The sequence below is a fragment of the Prionailurus bengalensis genome, chromosome B3, assembly GCF_016509475.1.
Source record: "Prionailurus bengalensis isolate Pbe53 chromosome B3, Fcat_Pben_1.1_paternal_pri, whole genome shotgun sequence".
Taxonomy (NCBI): domain Eukaryota; kingdom Metazoa; phylum Chordata; class Mammalia; order Carnivora; family Felidae; genus Prionailurus; species Prionailurus bengalensis.
The window spans coordinates 39,907,590-39,930,058 of NC_057355.1; the positions used below are offsets into that span (position 1 = coordinate 39,907,590).

Sequence of the window (22,469 nt, forward strand, 5' to 3'; positions counted from 1 at the left end):
AGTGGCCTTGTGGATTTTTTATTCCTATAAGCATAGGGGCACTGCATTTCAATTCTCTCTCTTACATAGCCACTCATGATTTCAATGTTTTTTTGTGGTTAAATTGTATGACTTTAGGACTCACATGTAAGGGTGTGTTCTTTTTTTTTTTTTTTTTTTATAATTTAAGCAAAAATTTTTGTAGAGTTTCATGTGAAGATGGTTGCATATAGTTCCTAAGGTAGACAACAGGAGTTTCACAAGGCTGGCAATTGGTGACACTAAAGGGAGAAAACAATTTCACAGGCTAGTTGTGGTTTTAGCAGTTTAAAGAAAACCAGTTTAAAAAAAGCTTTATTCAAACTTAACTTTAAAAAATAAATATAGAGTAAGCTAATACTTCTAATTGGCCATTTGTAGGTGATAATATCTTTTAAAGCAATTCCTTAATGTGATTACAGAAATAACTGATGGGTACCAGGGGAGAGAGTAAGGGAATATTCATTTTCTGAGAGCCTGCTTTATTTTTGGTGCTTTTTTGTTTTGTTTGTTTAAATAGTGCTTGGTCCATTCTACTAGATCGCTCCCAAACTCGCCTACAGATAGTGTTGATCTCACCTGAATTATTTATCCCAGTAGAAGATGATGCCATGGAAAGACAGAGACTCATCGAGTCGGTGCCTGACTCTGTGACGCCACTGATTATCTATGAAGAAACAACAGACATCTGGATAAATGTATGTTTTCCTGTACTTGGTTAAATATTTTCTCAGAATGCTAAAGCAAGTGAAGTTTTATAGCAAACTATCAAAATGAATTTTTAAAATTCAAGTAACCATGAATGTTATTTGCTAAGTTTGAACATTTCAAATTGGAATGATGGTTCCAGAATGGAATGGCTTATAGATAGAAAGTAGATGTCATTGAAATGACATCTCCTTGGCTACGAATTTCCCCTTTTCCTGGACACATGAGGTATTGAAAACAGCCTCATGAGTGCTTCTCAGGAGGACTTCAGTAGAGGTCTGGAAAAGACTTTCTCTTCTAAGTTGGCAGACTGTACTAAAATTTACCAATTTTCCAATTTAGTGGCAAAAATTTAAACAAGATACAAAATTAATAAAGCCAGATCACTCCCTGGATGAATACAGGCTTCATATGATTCACCCTTCAACTGTTAAAATATTTCTCTTTGGAAAAGAAAAGTAGTAAGATTTTGAATTAGAGTAAGTAATAAGGGGCCCCTGGCTGGCTCAGTTGGTGGAGCATGTGACTTTTGATCTCCTGGTTGTGAGTTCAATCCCCATGTTGGGTATAGCGATTACATGAACAAATAAAATCTTTAAAATAAAAAAAAAAGAATAATAAGATTCTATAAGATTTGTATAATTAAACCTCATGCCGAGTTTCAAAGGATTACAGAGATGGTGAGTGAGAAAAGCTTTTGGTCGTATTTTTCTTTTTTCACCTTTTGGAAACATTTATTTCTCAGTGGAGGAAGTCTATGTCTAAAGTGAGATAAATCTGAAGGGCCCAGGCAAAATCTATATCATAAATATACATTACCCCCAGCACTGACAGTTGCTTATATTTCAGAATGTATTTATCAATTCTTCTTTCTCTAACTTAATTGAATTGTTTGTGCAGTATTTTCATTAATGTGTGTAGTAAATTCAGCTATTCATTTTACAGATCCATGACATCTTTCATGTTTTTCCCCAAAGTCATGAAGATGAAATTGAATTTATTTTTGCCTCTGAATGCAAAACAGGTTTTCGTCATTTATACAAAATTACATCCATTTTAAAGGAGAGCAAATATAAACGATCCAGTGGTGGGCTGCCTGCCCCAAGTAAGAAATCCTTTTTTATTTAAAAAATATATATATATGTTGGCAGAAGGTGGGAGGGGCAAGGTAATGTAATGTCTCTTTTGTATACTTTGTAAGCATCGGTACTTGCTTCATCAAATTTTATACATAAGTGTGGCACCTGGGTGGCTCAGTCAGCTGAGGGACCAACTTTGGTTCAGGTCACAATCTCACGGTTCGTGGGTTCAAGCCCTATGTCGGGCTTTGCGCTGACAGCGCAGAGTCTGCTTCAGATTCTCTCTCTCTCTCTCTCTCTCTCTCTCTCTCTCTGCCCCTCCCCTGCTTACGTGCCCTCTCTCAAAAATAACATGAAAAATAATACAGAAGTTAAACTCAAATATAAATACATGCACATGTGAAAACACAGAACAAAGTTCTTGATGGATATTTATATTAATAGTGGGTAATCTCTGGGAATGGAATTACTTATTTTTGCTTTTTACTTTTGCTTTGACTGTAATTTTTTTGTTTAAAGTGAGCCCATGTCATATTTAGATGTTAAAAAGCTACTGTTAAAATGTTATTTGGTTATTAGATATTTTTATATACTAGTTTGTTCTTGGTTTGTTTTTTACATACTAGTTTTTTTTTCCTTTTTTTTTTTTTTATATTTATTTTTGAGAGAGAGAGAGAAAGAGTAAGTGGAGAGGGAGACAGAGAATCCAAAGTGGGCTCTGCACTGACAGCAGAGAGCCTGATGCAGGGACCAAACTCAAGAACTCAACAACTGTGAGATCATGACCTGAGCCAAAGTTGGACGTTTAACCAACTAAGCCACCCAGGCGCCCTGCCTCCATACTCATTTTTTAAAATACTGTCTGCATCTACACTGAAGTCAATATGATTGTAGCTCTTCACATTGATACAATTATATTGCCCAAAGTGAAACTAAACATTGTGTCAGCTGAAGTAATTTCTCTCTAAAAAGTGATGGTTTTGGGTGTCGAAGTCCAACTTTGACTCAGGTCATTATCTCACCGTTCGTGGGTTCCCCGTATCAGGCTTCGTGCTGACAGCTCAGAGCCTGGAACCTGCTTTGGATTCTGTGTCTCCCACTCTCTCTGACCCTCCCCCCGCTCGTGCTCTGTCTCTCTCTCCCTCTCTCAAAAATAAATAAACAGTAAAAAAATTTTTTAACAAAAGTGATGGTTTGGGGTGCCTTGGTGGCTCAGTTGGTTAAGCACCCAACTTCCAATTTTGACTCAGGTCATGAAGTCCTGGTTCATGGGATTGAGCCTCACACCCCGCTGCCAGCCTGCTTTGGAGTCTCTCTCTGCCCCTCCCCCACTCACGCTCTTTCTCAAAATAAATAAATAAAAAGCTATGGTTTTCCTTCTGGGGAATGTAATACAGAATGGATATGTAAGCCTAGAAAAAGTGAAATGGCTTATCTAATAGTTTTCCCGTTTATTTGTTTTAATGGAGTTATAATTTTCTACTTTAATAATAGAGTTTGTTTTGGAATAGTAGGCACTTTATGGTAATGTTATATGCTTAACTGCCCTTTGTAACTTAATTGACTCAACATAGCCATTTTTTAAAATTGTGGCAAAATGTGCATAACAGAATCTACCATTTTAACCATTTAAGGGTACTGTTTAGTGGCATTAAGTATATTCATATTGTCACGCAACCATAACTACCATCTGCCTCCAGAACTTTTTTCATCTTCCAAAGCTGAAACTGCCTAACAAGTAATACACAGCTCAGCTCATTGCTCCCTCCCCTCAGCCCCTGGCAACTACCTTCTGTCTCTGTGATTTTAACTGCTCTAGATACTTCATATAAGTGGAATCATACCGTATTTGCCCTTTCATGTCTGACTTATTTCTCATCGCATAATGTCCTCATCCATGTCATAGCATATGTGAGAACGCCCTTCCTTTTTAAGGCTGAATAAATTCAGTGGTGTGTATAGACCACATTGTGTTTTCCATTAATCTAGCCACAGACACTTGTTCCTTCCACATTTTGGCTATTGTGAATAATGCCGCTATAAAGGTGGGTGTATAGATATCTGTTTGAGACCCTGCCTTCAGTTCTTTTCCAGAAATGAAATTACGGGATCCTATGGGAGTTCTGTTTTTAATTTTTTGAGGAACCACCATACTCTTTTCCTTGGCAGCTGCACCGTTTTACATTCCCATTAGCAGTGCACAAGGGTTCCAATTTATCAACATCCTTGCCAACACTTGTTATCTTCTGTGTGTTTTGTTTGTTTTATTTGTTTTGGTAATAGCCACCCTTAGTGGGTATGAAGTGGTATGTCATTGTGGCTTTGATTTGCGTTTCCCTAATGACAGTAACATTGTGCCTCTTTTCATGTGTTATTATCTGTCTTCTTTGGAGAAATGTCTATTTGAATCCTTTGCCAACTTTTTTTTTAAGTTTATTTATTTGTTTTGAGAGAGAGCACGTGTGTGCACACAAGGTGGGAGGGGCAGGAGAGAGAGAGGGAGGGAGAGAGAGAGAGAGGGAGGGAGGGAGAATCCCAGGCAGTCTTCACACTGTCAGCAGGGAGCCCAAAGTGGGGCTGGAACTCAGTAACTGAACTGAGTTCATGACCTGAGCTGAAATCAGGAGTCAGGCGCTTAAACAGCTGAGCCACCCAGATGCCCCACATCCTTTGCTAACTTTTAAAGTGGGTTGTTTTTCTCAATGTGGCCTTTAAATATGGGGAAAATGAGCTATATCTTAGGACTAGCAAAATAGATACTGCCTATGACCCTGCTCCTTTCCTTAGCCTAATTTTCTTTAAGGCAGACTAGATCTTGTATATCCAAGATGAAGAATGTCTTCCTTAAACTTCTCTTACCAACTCCTGTTGTTTACATAAATTAAGTCCCCTTTCAAAATTCCAGAAATTTTAGTGATGAAAACTGGTCAAAGAGCTCTGAATAGTAGTTAATTAACATAGTACTTGGGGGACAGTAATAAAAAGTATTAAAAATTTTAATAACTTAAAATTTTTTACTCTGATTGAAGAATGTCAGAACCATTACCTCAGTTAACATTCATCTCAGAAGCTTAGCTTCTTTGTTCCCTTTCAGTGTCTTTCTAGGTCCCTCCGTTTATCTACCTTTTCTTTCTCTTCCCTTACTTTTTTCTTAGTTTTTCTTGCTCCATGTCTTCCTTTTTCTTGATACCCTTTTTATTTTCCTCCTGCCTCCTCTTTCTAAAGTGGCTATAATGTGAAATAATTAGTATTTGTTATATATATGTTAAGTACTATTTATTTTCTGGTCATAAAGTTTAAAGTACTAAGTTGAATTTTTGCATCTAAAGAAAAAATAAATCAACTTTTTTAACTTTAGTAGGACCCTAGTTAAGACCCTGTACTATCTCACCTTCTCATCCTGTCCCCAGCTGTCTCTCTCCCTATAGTGCTGCTAGGCAAACAGGAATGGTTTTCCATTTTTGAACCTCCTCCTTAGGCCACTGAGAGAGTCTTCTCTATCCAGACAGAATCTTGTAAAGACAGTGGGGCATGTTGGCATTTACTGTGTTTATACCTAGTTTACTTTTTGGCAGATGAAGAACAATTCTATTAAAAATTTTCTTCTGTGGCTTTTTAAGTATTTTGTTGCATTTCTAGAAGGAATGCTTTGTTAACCCATTAGACTTCCTTGTCTGATCAAAGGTCTAGGAATACAAATCCTTTTGAATTCTTTTCTGGCTTTGTAATCAGAATCTATTTTGTTGTTTTCATTTGATTTACATGGATCCTTCCACTATTATTGCAGAGTATTGTGAAGACTTGTAGCGGGGGTTTTTTTAACCATAGACTTTTTTTAAAATTAAGGTGAGGGGAGCCTGGTGGCTCAATCAGTTGAGTGTCTGGCTCTTGATTTCAGCTAAGGTCAGGATCTTACGGTTCGTGAGTTCTGGCCCCACGTCAGGTCCTGTGCTGACAGCATGGAGCCTGCTTGAGATTCTCTCACTCTCTCTTTCTGAAAATAAATAGATAAACTTTAAGGTGAAGTTCACATAACATTAAACTAGCCTTTTTTTTTTTAATTTTATCTTAAGGTTATAAGTTTATTTATTTTGAGACACCGAGTGAGTGCACAACTTGGTGGGGGTGGGGGACAGAGAGAGAAAAGGAAACCGAGATCCCAAGCAGGCTCCGCTCTATCAGCACAGAGCCCGATACAGGGCCTGAACTCATGAACCCTGAGCTCCTGACCTGAGCCAAATCAAGAGGTGGACACTTAATCAACTGAGCTACCCATGCACCCCTGAACTAGCCATTTTAAAATAAACATTTTAAACAAACATTTTAAATTAAACAGTGGTGGAGTGCCTGGCTGGCTCAGTCAGTAGAGCATGTGACACTTGATATCAGAGTTGTGAGTTCAAGCCCCAGGTTGGGTGTAGAGATTACATGTATGTATGTATGCATGTATGTAGGTATGTATGTATTTATTTATTTTTAATGTTTATTTATTTATTTTGAGAGAGTGCAAGCGGTGGAGGGGCAGAGAGAGAGGGAGACAGAGAACCCAAAGCAGGCTCCAAGCTCTGAGCTGTCAGCGCAGAGCCCAACGCTAGGGCTTGAACCCACAAACTGTGAGACCATGACCTGAGCCAAAGTCAGATGCTTAATCACTGAGCCACCCAGGCACCCTTAGAGATTACTTTAAAAATAAAAATTAAAATATTAAGAAGTAAAAGAAAATGAACAGTACATTCAGTGTTGTGCATTCACCACCTCTGTTGAGTTTCAAAACATATTATTACCCCAGACGTAACTTGAATTTTTTAATGTACATTTTTGGAAAGAAGAGTTTTAGAATAGTGTTCTTTATTCTGTAAGTCATTTGCTAGTCTGATAGAGTGCTGAATTGTAATTATGTTTATCTTTAGGTGATTTCAAGTGTCCTGTCAAAGAGGAAATAGCAATTACCAGTGGTGAATGGGAAGTTCTTGGCCGGCATGGATCTAATGTATGTTCTCTTATTCTACTGATATGTTTGGTCAACATCTGCTGTGTTTATGCGGTACTGAAAAGCAGTAGTGCAACTTCATATGACCCCGATGTTTTGAAACTATTAAATTAGGGACTTAAAGGACTCAAGTTGTTAGAAGGGAAAAATCTTCGGTTAAGTTCTAAATCTCCCCCATTTTATAGCTCTGGTATCAGATGTGTACTGGTTACTTAAGGTCAGTGTTTCCAAATATAATGTTGCTACTTAACAAGGAAAGGGCTGGGCCATACTTTCTGAGTCTGCAAAAGTGAGTTGGGATATTGTTTGAAAATTATGATTGTGTCTCTTATAGACCGCTCATGTCATTTCTACATTAAAAATTGCATTTATTACTTCTGAGGTAGTGATTCTCTTTTACTTACCTGTTTATCTCACAAATGTAAAATTTTATCCACCACCTGCCAAGAGTGATGGACCTATGTACAGAGTGTAGACCGATAGGGAAAAGGGGGAAAATCCACCCTCTGTTTCCTCTCAGCGTGTGGTTTTCTGTATCATTTCGGTGAATTCTCATTCTTTTGCTTTTCACAGTATTTTGTGTTTGTTTCAACTTTCAGTTAGGTGGTCAGTTTCATGAGCTCTCTAAGAACTTCATCCTTTATAGGTGTGATACATAGTTAAGTTGATACATGCTACCAGGATTTAGTGAAGGCTTATGATTCCCTCAAATTGATTTGGAGATTTATTGAAGGATTATGTATACTGGTATACTGGCTACTCTAGAAGTCACTCATAGTCCCCAATGTGACGAAGGAGAAAAAGTGAAGATCCACATCTCAGATTTGGTTTTGTTGGTAAAAACTTTAGAATATCATAGGCAACTATTAAAGTTTGATTTCCACTGATAACAAGTTCTGATAACAAAAAATTACACTGATGTAAACTTCCTGCTTTGTAATTGTTGGCTAATACTTAAGGAAACCCCAGAATTGTATTTATGTAAATCTGAACCTCATTTGGGCAACCTAAACATCTTCCTGCTACTTGCCATTATGTGCAGCAGTTTTCTTCTTTTTGTCATGCTTACTTATGTAATGTGCTTGTGTCTCTCTTTCCTACCCTTCTGTATTCCCCTCTATCCCTGCTTTATTTTTTTAAGTTACCTCTTCATTCTCTGCTTTTGCCAGTGACCCTGTTCTCACCCAAAGATTTTTTTTATTATTATTTTTTTAATGTTTATTCACTTTCTGAGAGAGAGACAGAGCATGAGCCAGGGAGGGGCAGAGAGAGGGAGATGGAGACACAGAATCTGAAGCAGGCTACAGGCTCTGAGCTATCAGCACAGAGCCCAGCGCAGGGCCCAAACCGTGAGATCAGGACGTGTGCCAAAGTTGGATGCTTAACCAATTGAGTCACCCAGGTGCCCCTCCCACCCAAAGATATTTAATGGCAGTAATTGGCTAATGCTTCCAGACTTTTAAGCCCATGTACTCACTATTGAGGTGGTACTCAAAGTATGGTCCTTGGACCAACTGCCCAGCCTCAGTATCTCCTGGGAACATTTTAGAAACGTAAATTCTCAGGCCCACCATAGACCTCCTGAATCAGAAATAATGGGGGAGGGGTGCCTGGGTGGCCCAGTCAGTTGGGTGTCCGACTTCAGCTCAGGTCATGATCTCACGGTTCGTGAGTTTGGGCCCTGCGTTGGGCTCCGTGCTGGAAACTCAGAGCCTGGATCCTGCTTTGGATTCTGTGTCTCCTTCTCTCTCTGCCCCTCCCCCGCGCACACTCTGTCTGTCTCTCTCTCTGTCTCTCAAAAATAAGTAAACATTTAAAAAAGAAAAGAAAAAAGAAATAATGGTGGTGGGATCCAGCCCTCTGCTTAACAAACCCCTCAAAGTGATTCTGATACTTTTCTTGAATAAAGTAGTTACATGAAACAAAGAAAAATACCATTATAATGGGGGGTGAGAAATTAACCAGTTATTTCTTCGGTTTTGAAAGGCCTGACCCCCAGCTGCTAGGTCCAGAGCAGAACCTGTCCTAACATTTTGCACAGATCAATGCATACCTGTGAAGCTTCATGAATGTTTGTTCTGGCATTTCCTATCACTTGTATCCTTTCTGTATATCTCATATGGGCTTACTTAATCTCAACTGTGTTTCTGTTCCTGTGTATGCTAAAATATGTTTGATAATGAAGAAGCTTCCTGGAGAAAATGTGGCATTTGAAAATACTTGCTTTTGTAAACGTATCCATGTTTTCTTTGCTGTGTTAAAAATTTTGAATTTCATTGAACACTGAGTAGGCTGGTAGATTTTTTTAAAGAGACAATAAAAGCCATTTATTTAAACACTTACTGTAATTTGGGAAGAATATGAAGTGAATTCAGCTGTGAGTGCACTTAGTTTTTTGAGTTCTGAATAAAGACTTAAAAAGATCTTACCTACATTTATTTACAAACTATACCAGTGTTGAAACTGAGTTCAGTTATTTCCCAACCCAATAGATAAAATACTTCTGCAAGTTTGTACAAAAGGCCAAAAAAGTACTGCCTAAATTAATACTGCACTGAGAAAAATACAGGATGCTACAATTAGAGTCTTTTAAGTACGTATGAATGGTTGGCCTAACCTGCAATGTAGGAATTTTTTTTTCCCTATAAGGTATGTTTTATTGAAATAACTCCTGTATTTTAAGAAAAGCACACATTTTTACCATATAGGAAATTCTAATAATAGCATGCAAGTCAAGTGTCCTTTTTCTTTCCGGGAAAGATATATTCTTAGGTATAAGTCATAAGCAAAACCAACTCAGGTTTATTAACATTTGTGGCAAAATTTTTTAAGAGGCACAAGTCAAAGAGTGACTCAAATGATTGGAAATTGTTTGTTGAACTACTGGCCCTTGCCAAGGTCCTGCTAGCACTGGTTTTTCTGTTGTTGTTTTTTGGCAGATCCAGGTTGATGAAGTCAGGAAACTGGTGTATTTTGAAGGCACCAAGGACTCTCCTTTAGAACATCACCTGTATGTGGTCAGTTATGTAAATCCTGGAGAGGTGACAAGGCTGACTGACCGTGGCTATTCCCACTCTTGCTGCATCAGCCAGGTATTAAGTCCCTGTTGGAAAAGGGTTTCCTATCAATTAAAAAACTCTCTGCTCATATAATACTCCATTTGAGTAATGTGAAAATCAGTGAAATTGGCCTGCAGAAGTCTGATTCTCTGAAGAAAAAAAGTGAAGGTTTTAACTTTAACATCATGTATGGACATAAATGATCAGACTCTTAACCATACTCCTGCTCTGGCACCATGAGGGAAAAAGTAATTGTTTCTCCTTTCTCTAGCATTGTGACTTCTTTATAAGTAAGTATAGTAACCAGAAGAATCCACACTGTGTGTCCCTTTACAAGCTATCAAGTCCTGAAGATGACCCAACTTGCAAAACAAAGGAATTTTGGGCCACCATTTTGGATTCAGCAGGTACTCATTTCCCTGAACCTGATTTTAAGTAGGATTAGTACATAAGTGCACTAAACCTGTCTCATGTGTCCACATTTCTCATCTCTTACCACCACTTATCCCTGAGCTGCTGAGTTCCTGATTGATCCCACCCTTCCTATTCTATCAACCACCAAGTAAGATGCATTAACCTCCCACTCAGGCAGGAGCAGGTCTGGAAGCCCTTTTTGAAGATTGTGTTTTGTTTTGTTTTGTTTTGTTTTGTTTTTGTTTTTGTTTTGTTTTAAGTTCAGTAATCTCTGCACTCAATGTAGGGCTCGAACTCACAACCCTGAGATCAGAAGTCGCACACTCTTCCAGTTGAGCCAGCCAGGTGCCCCCTGGAAGACCTTTTTTTGTTGTTTGTTGTTTATTTGTTTTAATGTTTATTTTTGAGAGAGAGCATGAGTGGGAGAGGAGCAGAGAGAGGCGGGGTGGGGGGGTGGACAGAGGATCCAAAGCAAGCTCTGCACTGACAGCACAGAGCCCGATGCAGGGCTCAAACTCATGAACCATGAGATCGTGACCTGAGCCAAGGTCAGATGGATGCTCAACGGCCTGAACCACCCAGGCACCCCTGGAAGGCCTTTTTGAAAATAAGAATAAAATAGTCACAATATCAGCTTGAATACTATTTGTTCACCTGTTTGGATGATTTCCCAGATAAACAAATAACCAAGTGGCAGCTTTCTTTCTTTTAAAGCATTTGCAATGGCCATCTTAATAAAAGATAGAACGCTTGTTCTATGTGAGAGTGAAGAACACGGAATTATCTATTTTTTAAATGCTTGATTTCTTAAAAAAAAAAAGGACTAATTTTGCATATCTTTAGTCTACTTTCTCCCCAAGTGCTTTTTCCTGTTAAGTATTTTCACTCATGAATATGTGCTAAGGGATTAAGAACTTAATGCAAAACCACAGGGTATGTTCTGTTGTCCACAAGTAGGATTTGTAATATGGTGACGATCTAGGCTTAGGTTGTAACATCATCCAATATACACTCTTAGGGTAGGTCTCTATAGCTTTGGTAAACCAAAGACTGATTGTGACTTTCTTTTTTTCTGGGTCCTGGTTAGGTTTATTCTCTAATGATCAGAAACAGATGTTTATTGAGCACCTGCTATGAGCAAGTTAAATTGAGTTAAATTTGTGCTTCCAATTTCTAATCAGATATATGGCTTAACCATCATTAAGTTACACTGAACCAAGCACTAAGTATTTGTATAGTGCTGCATCTAAATACCTCCTAGGCTCCATGGACTAGTCAGAATACATTGTATCTGCTTTTGAAATAGGTAATGTGATATGTTCAGTAGATTTTCTTTTTTAAAAATAAATGTTTTTGCTTAATTTCTTGCTGACCACCTGAAAGGGAGATGGTCAGTTATTTGTGTGTAGAGTTGTGGGTTATGGTTTCTTTTCCTTGCTCGCAGATTTTAGAGCTCCCGTAAGAACTCCCTTTACATACTCATTTTTGTTATCTCCTCATAGGTCCTCTGCCTGACTATACCCCTCCAGAAATTTTTTCTTTTGAAAGTACTACTGGATTTACATTGTATGGGATGCTGTACAAACCTCATGATCTACAACCTGGAAAGAAATACCCCACTGTGCTGTTCATATATGGTGGTCCTCAGGTGGGCCTGTTTATTTATTTTAATTTTTTTATTTTGACTCCAGTATTGTTAACATACAGTATTATATTAGTTTCAGGTGTACAGGATAGTGAATCAACAATTCACATCACCCAGCCCTCATCACAAGTACACTCCTTAATCCCCTGATATCACCTATTTCACTCATCCCTCCACCCACCTCTCAGGTGGGCATATTTATATGCATACGTGTGTGTGTGTGTGTGTGTACACACATATTTTTTTGGCGGGGGGGGGTGATTTGTATTTTAAATGTCTCGTCAATTGTTTAAGTTAAGATGTGAACATTGTTGGGCCTCTGCTGTTATTGACTCTGGCTTATGTTCTAATTCCTGTTTAGAAGTTGGATTTTGTTACATGGCTAATGTGTAAATAAGTGTCAATTTCTTAGTTTACAGTAGGACTGTAACAGTCATTGGAGAATGAAATATTCATGTCAGTAGGTATATATGTTGTCTTTTATGTAGAGAAGAATCTTGTTTGGGAAATGAAATTAAATAGTTAACTGTCTTGGTAAGTAAAAAGAATCTTAATAGATATTTGCAGAAGCCTTGGTAGCCTAATGAGTTACCTCTCTCCATTCTAAGTCTGTATCTCTCAAGCAGACTAGAATATTTTTATCATCTAGTTAAGGCAACTGTTATACTTCTATTCAGCACTATAAGAGTTTACACTGTAATATTCCTTTTTCTGGATGAAATATTAGCATGTAAATATTAAGTAAATTCTGTTGACTATCAGAGTAAATAAAGTATTTGGGGTAGGTGCATTGGTTAATTGGCACTTTTTAAAAATGTCTATTGACTATCTTAAACTGGGCCCTTGAAGAAATTAGAATATAATTACACTGTTTTTATAGTGCAGCTCTTGACTCAGTAAATATCCTTTATAATTATACCTAGTTATCCAGTATTTGGAAATGTATTTAGATGCTAAGATATCCAAAAAATAGGAGTGCCTGGCTGGCTCAGTTGGTAGAGCAGGCGACTCTTGATCTCAGGGTCTTGAGTTCAAGCCCCACATTGGGTGTAGAGCTTTATTATTTTCTTTAAGTTTATTTGTTTTGAGAGAAAGAGAGCAGGGGAGGGGCAGAGAGAGAAGGAGAAAGAGAGAATCCCAAGTGGACTCCACACTGTCACTGTGGGGCCCAACATGGGGCTCAAACTCACAAACCATAAGATCATGACCTGAGCCAAAATCAAGAGTTGGACACTTAACCAGCTGCACTTAACCAGCTGAGCTGCCCAGGCTCCCCAGAGCTAAAGAAAGAAAAGAGAGAGAGAAAGAAAGAGAGAGAGAGAGAGAGAGAGAGAGAGAAAGGAGAGAGAGAGAAAGAAAGAGGGAGGGAGAGAGAGAGAAAGGAAGAAAGAGAGAGGGAGGAGGGGAAGGAAGAAAGAGAGAGAAAGAAAAGAAAGAAAAGGACATCCAAAAAATAAAAGCAAAATAACTATATAAGCCACAAAATCTCAGCAATGACGATCATATATCAAGTTAAATCACTTTGCCATCGTTAAGATTTTTTTCAAACATGATTCACATTTGTATTATACTCATCTACACAGAAATCATAAACATTTAAATTAGCCTTCCATTAAAAACTTGAAGCTGAATCTTTGTAAACTTTTAAAAAAGGCTTAAAACAAAGAAATTCAGGAGAGAAATTACAGGATACTCTCAGAAGCTTTACATGCTTTTGTTACGTTATTTTGATATTAAGGCTGAGTAAGAAGGATGTTTCTCCTTCCCAGTGAAGAAGTGATATATGAGGTATGTGACAAACACACTATAAAAACTAACTGCTTGTGTAGATTTTTAAGACAAAAGGAATCCTTATATTATTCCTCATTACCAGTTATGTTTAAAAAGTCTAACCCACATAGAAGGATATTCAGCACCACTAGTCATTAGGGAAATGAAAATCCAAATCACAATGAAATACTACTTCACACTCATTCGGATAGTTATTATGAAAAAAAAAAGGAAAGAAAAAAGGAAAATAACAAACGTTGCTGAGGACGTGGAGAAATTGGAACTCATGCATTGCTGATGGGAATGTAAAGTGGTGCAGCTGCTGTGGCAAATAATATGGCAGTTCTTTAAACATAATGTTAAGTCTGATGCAGCAATTCCATTTCTGGGTGTATACCCAGAAGAATTGAAAGCAGAGACTTGGACAGATACTTGCACACCAACGTTCATTGCAGCATTATTCCCAATAGCCAAAAGCTGAAGCGCCCCAAGTGTCCTTTGACATATGAATGGGTAAACAAAACGTGGTATATAATGGAACATTGTGCAGCCTTAAAAAGGAGGAGATTCTAACACATGGTACAGCATGGGTGAACCTTGAGGACATTATGCTAAGTGAAATAAGCCAGACACAAAAGGACAAATATTGTATTACTCCACTTGTATGAGGTACCTAGAAGAAGCAAATTCATGGAGACAGAAAGTAGAATAGAGGTTGCCAGGAACTGGGGAAGGGATAGGAAGTTATCGAATAAGATACGGAGTTTCTCTTTGAGGTGATGACAAGGTTCTGGAAATGGATAGTGGTGATGGTTGCACAGCAGGGTGAATACTTAATGCCATTGAATTGTACACTTAAAATGGTCAAAATGGTAAATTTTATGTATATTTTACCATAGTAAAAAATCTTAGCCAATGCAGTTAAAATAAAATTGTTTAATTGTTTAGAGTACTTTATGAGTACAACTATACTTACAGAAACAGTTTCTTCTCAGAATACTCTGTTCAGTTTGCAAGATTTCCCCAAGAGACTTTGCATGATAGAATGCCTCTGGCCCTTCAACGCACTGGGATTATCCATGCTCTTGTTGACTCCATTTGGGTTAATTATGAAGACATTCCTTAATACAAGAGCAGATCTTTTTATAATTATTATTTCTAAGTTTACTTATTTATTTTGAGAAAGACAGAGACAGCACAAGTTGGGGGGCGGGGGGCGGGCAGAGAGAGAGGGAGAGAGGGAGAAGCCCAAGCAGGCCCAGCACTGCCAGCATAGAGCCTAACATGGGGCTCAAACTCACAAAACTGAGATCAAGACCTGTGCCCAAACCAAGAGTTGGGCACTTAACCAACTAAGCCACCCAGGCACCCCAAGGCCACATCTTTTTTAATAGCACAGAAAGCCTTGTGAACTTTGATTAAATCTTGTAAGCAATCCAAACTGTGTTCTTTCTCCGAGTATATTCAGTGCAAAGTGGGAATCTGTTGATTGGCAACAGTATCGCAATTTGTAACATGAAGTGGATTACTTTGTCACTAAATGCAACAATGTCTGTAGTTGGACAAAAGTGAAATCCAAGAAAAGCAACAAATATTTCCAGTTAAAGTCATCCAGGCTTAGTTCTTTAAACTCTTCATTGATAACAGCTGTATGTTTTAAATGTTCATTTAACAAATCCTTGTGATGTTTCCTATGTGCTACATTCTGTAAATAGAAGTGCACAACAGAGCGACCTAAGTGATAGCAGGACACAGGTTTTGAAGAATGGATACTGAAGAAGAACTTTGAATCCTCAGTGCCAGAGGTCATTACGTTTAAGTTCCTTCTTCCAGAAGTAGCAGGCCTCTGGCTACAAAGGCAGAAACACTGGCTCTCAAGGGAAATTCATATCAGGCAATGAGGCCATTTTTTTTGCATGACAACAGGCAAAGAAGTGAACTGAAGTAGTTTTCTTTACATAGTTATTTTGTGTTTTATGTCTAGTACTTTTTTCCACTCCCTTCCTTTTTGCTCCTTCTCCCAAGATAGAAAGGAAAAACGTCATTAACTATACTGGAATTCAAGTTTTTAAAAAATAATTTTTTTTTTTTAAAGAAAGGGAAAACATCATTCTCCTGTCTGTATTTTTTATTCATTCATTCAGCAAATAGTTATTGGAGTTCCTAGTGTGTCCCAGGTACTGACTATTTTAGGCAGCGAGGATACCATAGCGAACAAGTCTGATTATGGTCCCACCCTCATGGAGCTAAATAAGGAAAATAATAAATGAGTAGACATATAAAGTATATAACTTCATATAATGGAAGTGCTCTTTGGAGGGTGACTCAGTCGCTTGAGCGTCCGACTCTTGATTTCATCTCAGGTCATGATCAAAGGGTTGTAGGATCAAGCCCCACTTTGGACTCTGTGCTGAGCATGGAGCCTGCTTGAGATATTCTCTCTCTCTTCTCTTTTCTCTTCTCTTCTCGTCTCTTCTCTTCTCTTCTCTTCCCTCCCTCCCTCTCCCCATCTGCCCCTCTCTGCCAGTCACACCCTCTCTCTCTCTAAAATAAGTAATTAAAATAAAACAAATTTAAAAAAATTTTTAAATAGTAATTGTTGGGAAAGACGATGGCAAAGTGACTAAAATGGAAGTTCTGATAGGAAGTTCAGAGACTGTCTCTGAGGGTACATAAGATGAGAAGGAATGACCGTGTTAAAGATCTGAAGGAAGAGTATTCCAGACAGAGGGAACAGTAAATGTCAAGGTCCTGGGGATTAGAGTCAACTTGATATGGTGGATAATAGGGTTAGAGTCTAGTAAGTAGGGATTTGGTATGAGATGAGGTCAGAGAAATAGCCAAAGGTCAGATAATATAAGATTTCAAAGGCAATGGTAAGGACCTTAGAATAAGATCTAAACTCTTTACGGTTTCAGGGAGCTAAGCTATAAAGTCTTACCAAATTTACATTTAAAAATCATCCCTCTGCTACCAAGTGAATGGACTGTAGGAGAGCAAGAGTAGAAACAGGAAGACCAGTTTGGCCGTTGTTACAGTGGTTACAGTGGCACTGAATATGCAGAAGTTCAAAACGAGAAGATTCTCTAGACACACGGCACACGCACACCAGTCCAGCCCAGTAAATGCCCAGTATATAGTTATTGTGTGAAGATGTGTTGATTATTTTTTAACTTGTGGCTGACTTGGTTTTCCCATTGGTTTCAGCCAGAAAAAACTTCTTTCATTTTTGCCAGAACCGTTTTTGTCGTAGTTTAATGTGTGGTCTTAGTGTCCACCAAACACTGAACTTCTCTCAGCTTCTTTCCTCTAATTAAAGTCCTCTTTTCACTAGTTTATTTCTGTTGAGGCACTAAACTACACTTAATTTCTCAGTCATTTTGAGGTATAGGTTCTAGGGTGATAAAGCGATTTAAGAATTATCCTACCTTTTGCACTGATTTGTGTCACAGGAGAAAGGAAGCTGAGCTGGTCACAGTGTTTCCTTAAAATACTGAATTTTTCCACTGCTAGTCAGGGACAATCCCAGAAGAGATAGATAGGGAGGAAAAAATGATCCTTGTCTCTGTCATCTGAATGGCATAGTTCTTTAGGGGAGTGGTAATGATTTTATCAACTTTTTTATGGGATAGGTTAAATCTCTTGTCTTGTATGTAATGAATATCAAGTTAATTTAAAAACAAGTCAGGGAGGGGGGAAATGGGGAGTTACTAATCAACGAGCATAAAGTCTCAAGTATGCAAGACGAATAAGTTCTAGAGATTTGTATCCTACTGTCCTACAATTAATGATGCTATATTGTACATTTAAAATTTTGTTAAGAGGGCACACCTTGTGATAAGTGTTCTTGCCACAAGAAAATAAAATTTCATTCTAAAAGCAAAATAATACAAAAAATTCAAGCTTTCTACTTTTCACAGCATCCTGTTACTTAATGCTTTTTTTATATTACCATATAATAAATTTCACTGAAATTGTATTTCTTCCTCAGGTGCAGTTGGTGAATAATCGATTTAAAGGAGTCAAGTATTTCCGCTTGAATACCCTAGCATCTCTGGGTTATGTGGTTGTAGTGATAGACAACAGGGGATCCTGTCACCGAGGGCTTAAATTTGAAGGCGCCTTTAAATATAAAATGGTGTGTGAGCATACAAACATTTTTCTTTTTTAAGACATTTCTATTTTTTGGTTCATTGTTTGGTGTGAAGTCCCAGAGAGAGAGAGAGAGAGAGAGAGAGTGAGAGAGTTGGGGGATGGGGCCGTAAGAGATGGAGAGAGAGAGAGAGAGAGAGTGAGAGAGAGAGAGAGAGAGAGAGAGAGTGTGTGTGTGTGTGTGTGTGTGTGAGAGAGAGAGAGAGAGAGAGAGAGAGAGACAGAGACAGAGAGAGAGAGAGGGAGGGAGAGCGAGAGTGTTCAGGGGTGGGAGGGATGATGCAACTTGATATTCACTAGGCTAGTTCACATCCACCTGTATGTAACTTCGGGGAGCTGAGATAGAACCACTTTTGCACAGAAGTACCTTCTCTTTCTTTTTGGTATGTCCAGCTTAGCCAGAAGGCAGCACCATTTAGTTTTCAGCGTCCTGTCCCCTATTGAGAGGAATAATTGAGATTTGTTCTGTCCTCTGTGAAGAGAGAAATCAACTGATTAGTGCCTTCCTTGTGACAAGCCTCTTTCTCTCTACAGGAAGCTTTAAATGCTACCTTTTAGAGATGCCCCATGTCCTTTCTGCTGCTTTGGGAAATGATGAGAATCCGATGTTCCTTTTACACAGTAAGGCAGTTACTGTGTTTGCCAGTGTATTGGACATGCTGAGTAAGACATGGGATTTTCTCCCACAGCCAGTTCTTTGACCTTATGTTGTATTCTCATGTAAGTTTTTTTGTTTTTATTTTTGTTTTTGGCTCAGTGAAGTGAGATTGTGTGCACTGGCAGGCCTAGTAATACAGACAGGGTGGTGGTGGTAGGAATGAGGACTTAATAGGACTTTAAAGAAATAGTGTATGTTCAATTCCTAGAAATCGATAACGGGGAAATAGGAGGAAAGACCTCAAGAGTGATTCCTTCTGCTTTAGTGCATTAAGTTTTAAAAAGAAGTAAAATTAGTCAGCCACTTAAGGGGGCTATTTTTTTGTCTTTGGGTATAGGAAGGCTTGTTACAAGGAAGATGCTGACCTCTTAGCAGACAACAGAACAAATGGAAAGGGGAGATACCCATATACCAGGAACAGTTTGGGTCTTAGTAGGAAAGAACTTTATGACTAAGGGGTTACAAAACTCTGGACTGGCTAGCAATGGAAGCTATAGGCCCCTCTCTGTAAATAGAGTTAAAAAAATTTTTTTCGGCCAACAGAATGTCAATTGATGATGAATTCTTTAAAAACTACAGGTATTTTTTAGTAAAACCCATTTATCAGTTTTAAAAGCACTCTTACAAGGAGACTTCTATTCATCAGAATGAGTGAAATGTTCTCCCTTTTTTGACAGGGTCAAATAGAAATTGACGATCAGGTGGAAGGACTCCAATATCTAGCTTCTCAATATGATTTCATTGACTTAGATCGTGTGGGCATCCATGGCTGGTCCTATGGAGGATACCTCTCCCTGATGGCATTAATGCAGAGGTCGGATATCTTTAGGGTATGTGACTTCCTATTGTACTTCTTTTTGTAGTAAGGGTAGAATCTTCTATAAATTGAGGATCTGAGAAAATGCCTATTTTTTGAAGGCTTACAGGGTTGGCAATATTATGGAATGTTAGAGTTTGTGTATCTGCAGTCATGCGAGATAATAGGTGATCTTGTCAACTTGTGATAGCCATGTGAAATATATATTTACTTGTCTATGTCTGTATCTAGAACAAAAAACACATGTCAACTTGATAACCAGTTATTGGCTATTTATAGACATGCAGAGATTATGGGATATAGCCATGATTAGTAAAACACACACAATGTGGATTGTAATTACTTATTTAATTACTGGACTGAAAGCTCTGAGGGCTGGGATTGTGTGCACATCACTGTATCTATCCTCAGTAGCCAAGCATAATGCCTGGCACATAGTAGGTCCTAAATAAATCTTTATTGAATGACTACTGTATTAAATATGTAAATGTTGGCTACAATTTTATAAACAACTTCTTTGAAAAATACGCCAGAAGGAAATAAAGATGCTAAAAGTTGTTAAGAGAATGGCAATTGTGAAGTGTTTTCTTTCTTAATATTTGAATAACATGATTTTATCTTACAGTGAAAATAATTTTTAAGAATTAAAATAATAGAGTTTTTGTTCTTGCATGTATATTCACATAAGCCTTATAATAACCACAAAATGAACTCTGAAAACTGTCATAATTTTCCCAGGCTTGCAGCTGTCAAAATAATTAGAATATTTAAATGTAAAACTGTGGGGACCTTAAAATGAGGGAAGTATTTAGTGCTTAAATATATTTCATTCATAATTTTTGTTAAAAATTCCGTACTCCCCGTAGAGGCTGAAAAAAAAAAAAAAGAAAGAAAGAAATGACTGCTTTTTTGATATAAAAGCTGACACTTGTCACACTTTTTTTTTCCCCAGTAGCAGGAATGAGTTTACACTGAGGCATTCATATGTTCTAGTTCAGTCTCCCCTTTCAACAAAGTGTCCCGTGTATATATTTCAACTAGCCCAGGTTAGGGGTTTGGTATGTGGCATGCCTGTGGAACATGAAGCTAACTGACTCACAAAGTATCAAATTCTTGACCTTGGCACTCCACTTTGATTTTCTGAGTTGCCTAACTCAGAAATGTATGCCCCAGTTGGGCATGTGGGGCAAAAGCCTAAGGATAATTTTAGCCTTTAAATTTGTAGTTAAACTTTCTCATTGCTAGCCATTCTTTTCTGGACCACACTTGATTGTCATTGTTGTCTTGTGTAGGTTGCTATTGCTGGGGCCCCAGTCACTCTGTGGATCTTCTATGATACAGGCTACACGGAACGTTACATGGGCCACCCTGACCAGAATGAACAGGGCTATTACTTAGGATCTGTGGCCATGCAAGCAGAAAAGTTTCCCTCTGAGTAAGTTCAAGCTTTAAAGTTAAGATTATAAATTTAAAACTGTAGTGTTAAAATTTGTCTTTAATAATAATGAAAACTACAAATACTGCAAAACCAAGACTAATATTCTAAAGAATACTCGAGTGGCATAGCTATTTCTCAGAGCTGAGTTACAGGCCAGTTCATACACTTTGGTTTTTTTATAAGTTATATTTGAAGCAATGAGGGTGCTGAAAGAAGTTTAATAAGTACGTAACTGTTTCAAGGTGGAAAATACTCTGTTTCTGCTTAAATATATTTTATGGATAATGTTTATGATTTTTCTTTCCCTAGGGACAGGCTGTAATTATTATATTGATATATGCTAATATCTTCATAAGAAATTGAACACATGATATTTAAATTTTTTTTAATCTTTCGTCACATGTAGTATCTGGTTAATATATTACAAATTTATTGAAAATGTTGAATTCTTATTTTAACATTTATAGTAGAAGTTAACTTTATTAACACTGATTATATTGTTATACAGTTACATGTTTTCATATAATTATGTTATATAACTGTATATAGTTGTATATATTACATAACTATAATATTTACTAATAGGTAATTGTGATTAAAGGAGGTAAGTGGTTTTCCCAAATACTCTGTTTTGCCTAATCCTCTGATATTTCCATTTCTCCAGACCAAATCGTTTACTACTTTTACATGGGTTCTTGGATGAGAATGTCCATTTTGCACACACCAGTATATTACTGAGTTTTTTAGTGAGGGCTGGAAAGCCCTATGATTTACAGGTGAGTTCTTCATCTTCTGATGGAATTAAGTAGTGATTAGTGATTGATTACTTTGAAATATAATAAACTATGGAGTAAGGCTAAATTTTCAGCTGTGGCCTCTCTCTGCTTAAGAGATCTAAAGTCATAGACATAGATAGCAGTGCCTCTAGTTGCATAAAAATTAAGATTCTGTGGAAGTTGGACTAAAAACTGGCCTATTAGATTATATGACTGGTGTATCTGTATCTGCTTTCAGTTTGTAATCACGGAAAAGATGACAGGAGTCCATTCAGTGTCCTTTGCTTTTCTTCTTCCCCTTGGAAGGGTGAGGAAGTGCTACTTGATATCATTGGTTTTTAAAGATCTTTTAATTTTATAGTGTATTGACATTGGAACAGAAAGCAGCAAAGTAACCACCTCTGTTGCTCCTCACTCAAAAAAAGGGGGTTTTAAAACTTGTTCCTTCTTTCTTCCTCCTTTGTACTTCTTTCACAGATTATGTGCTCCTAAGAAATGAAAAATATTGTTTTTCCCTTTTTAAAAAAGAATTTTTTTAATGTTTATTATTTTTGAGAGACAGAGACAGAGCACAAGTTGGGGAGGGGCACAGAGAGGGGGAGACACAGACTCGGAAGCAGGCTCCAGGCTCTGAGCAGTCGGTACGGAGCCCTAGGTGGGGCTTGAACCCCTGAACCGTGACATCATGACCAGAGCCAAAGTCAGATGCTTAACCACCTGAGCCATGCAGGTGCCCCTACTTTGTCCATTTTTATGTCTCAGTTGACATTTATGTAAGTAAACTGCGAGATATTTGTCTATAGCAGCAATTTTCAAGCATTTTGGTCTCAGGATCCCTTTACATACCAAAGAACTTTCATTTATGTGGGTTGTATCTGTCACCATTTTCATATAAGATATTAAAACTAAGAAAGATTCTGGTTTTTTAAAATTTACTTGTTTACT

General features: G+C 37.8%; 1 protein-coding gene across 3 annotated transcripts in view; it reads left to right on the forward strand.

Annotated features, from left to right (window-relative positions):
* The window catches only part of DPP8 (dipeptidyl peptidase 8), a 67,171-nt gene that overhangs the window by 37,867 nt on the left and 6,835 nt on the right, over nt 1-22,469 (forward strand). For 2 of the 3 annotated variants that reach the window (XM_043555138.1, XM_043555137.1), the window contains exons 11-20: nt 539-716; nt 1,672-1,831; nt 6,716-6,795; nt 9,735-9,887; nt 10,126-10,261; nt 11,771-11,916; nt 17,675-17,821; nt 19,171-19,323; nt 20,603-20,745; nt 21,413-21,524. In XM_043555138.1, coding sequence (XP_043411073.1) covers nt 539-716; nt 1,672-1,831; nt 6,716-6,795; nt 9,735-9,887; nt 10,126-10,261; nt 11,771-11,916; nt 17,675-17,821; nt 19,171-19,323; nt 20,603-20,745; nt 21,413-21,524 — 1,408 coding nt within the window. Of the gene's footprint in view, nt 1-538; nt 717-1,671; nt 1,832-6,715; nt 6,796-9,734; nt 9,888-10,125; nt 10,262-11,770; nt 11,917-17,674; nt 17,822-18,369; nt 18,529-19,170; nt 19,324-20,602; nt 20,746-21,412; nt 21,525-22,469 lie in introns of those variants that run through there. The other variant, XM_043555139.1, reaches the window with a different exon arrangement.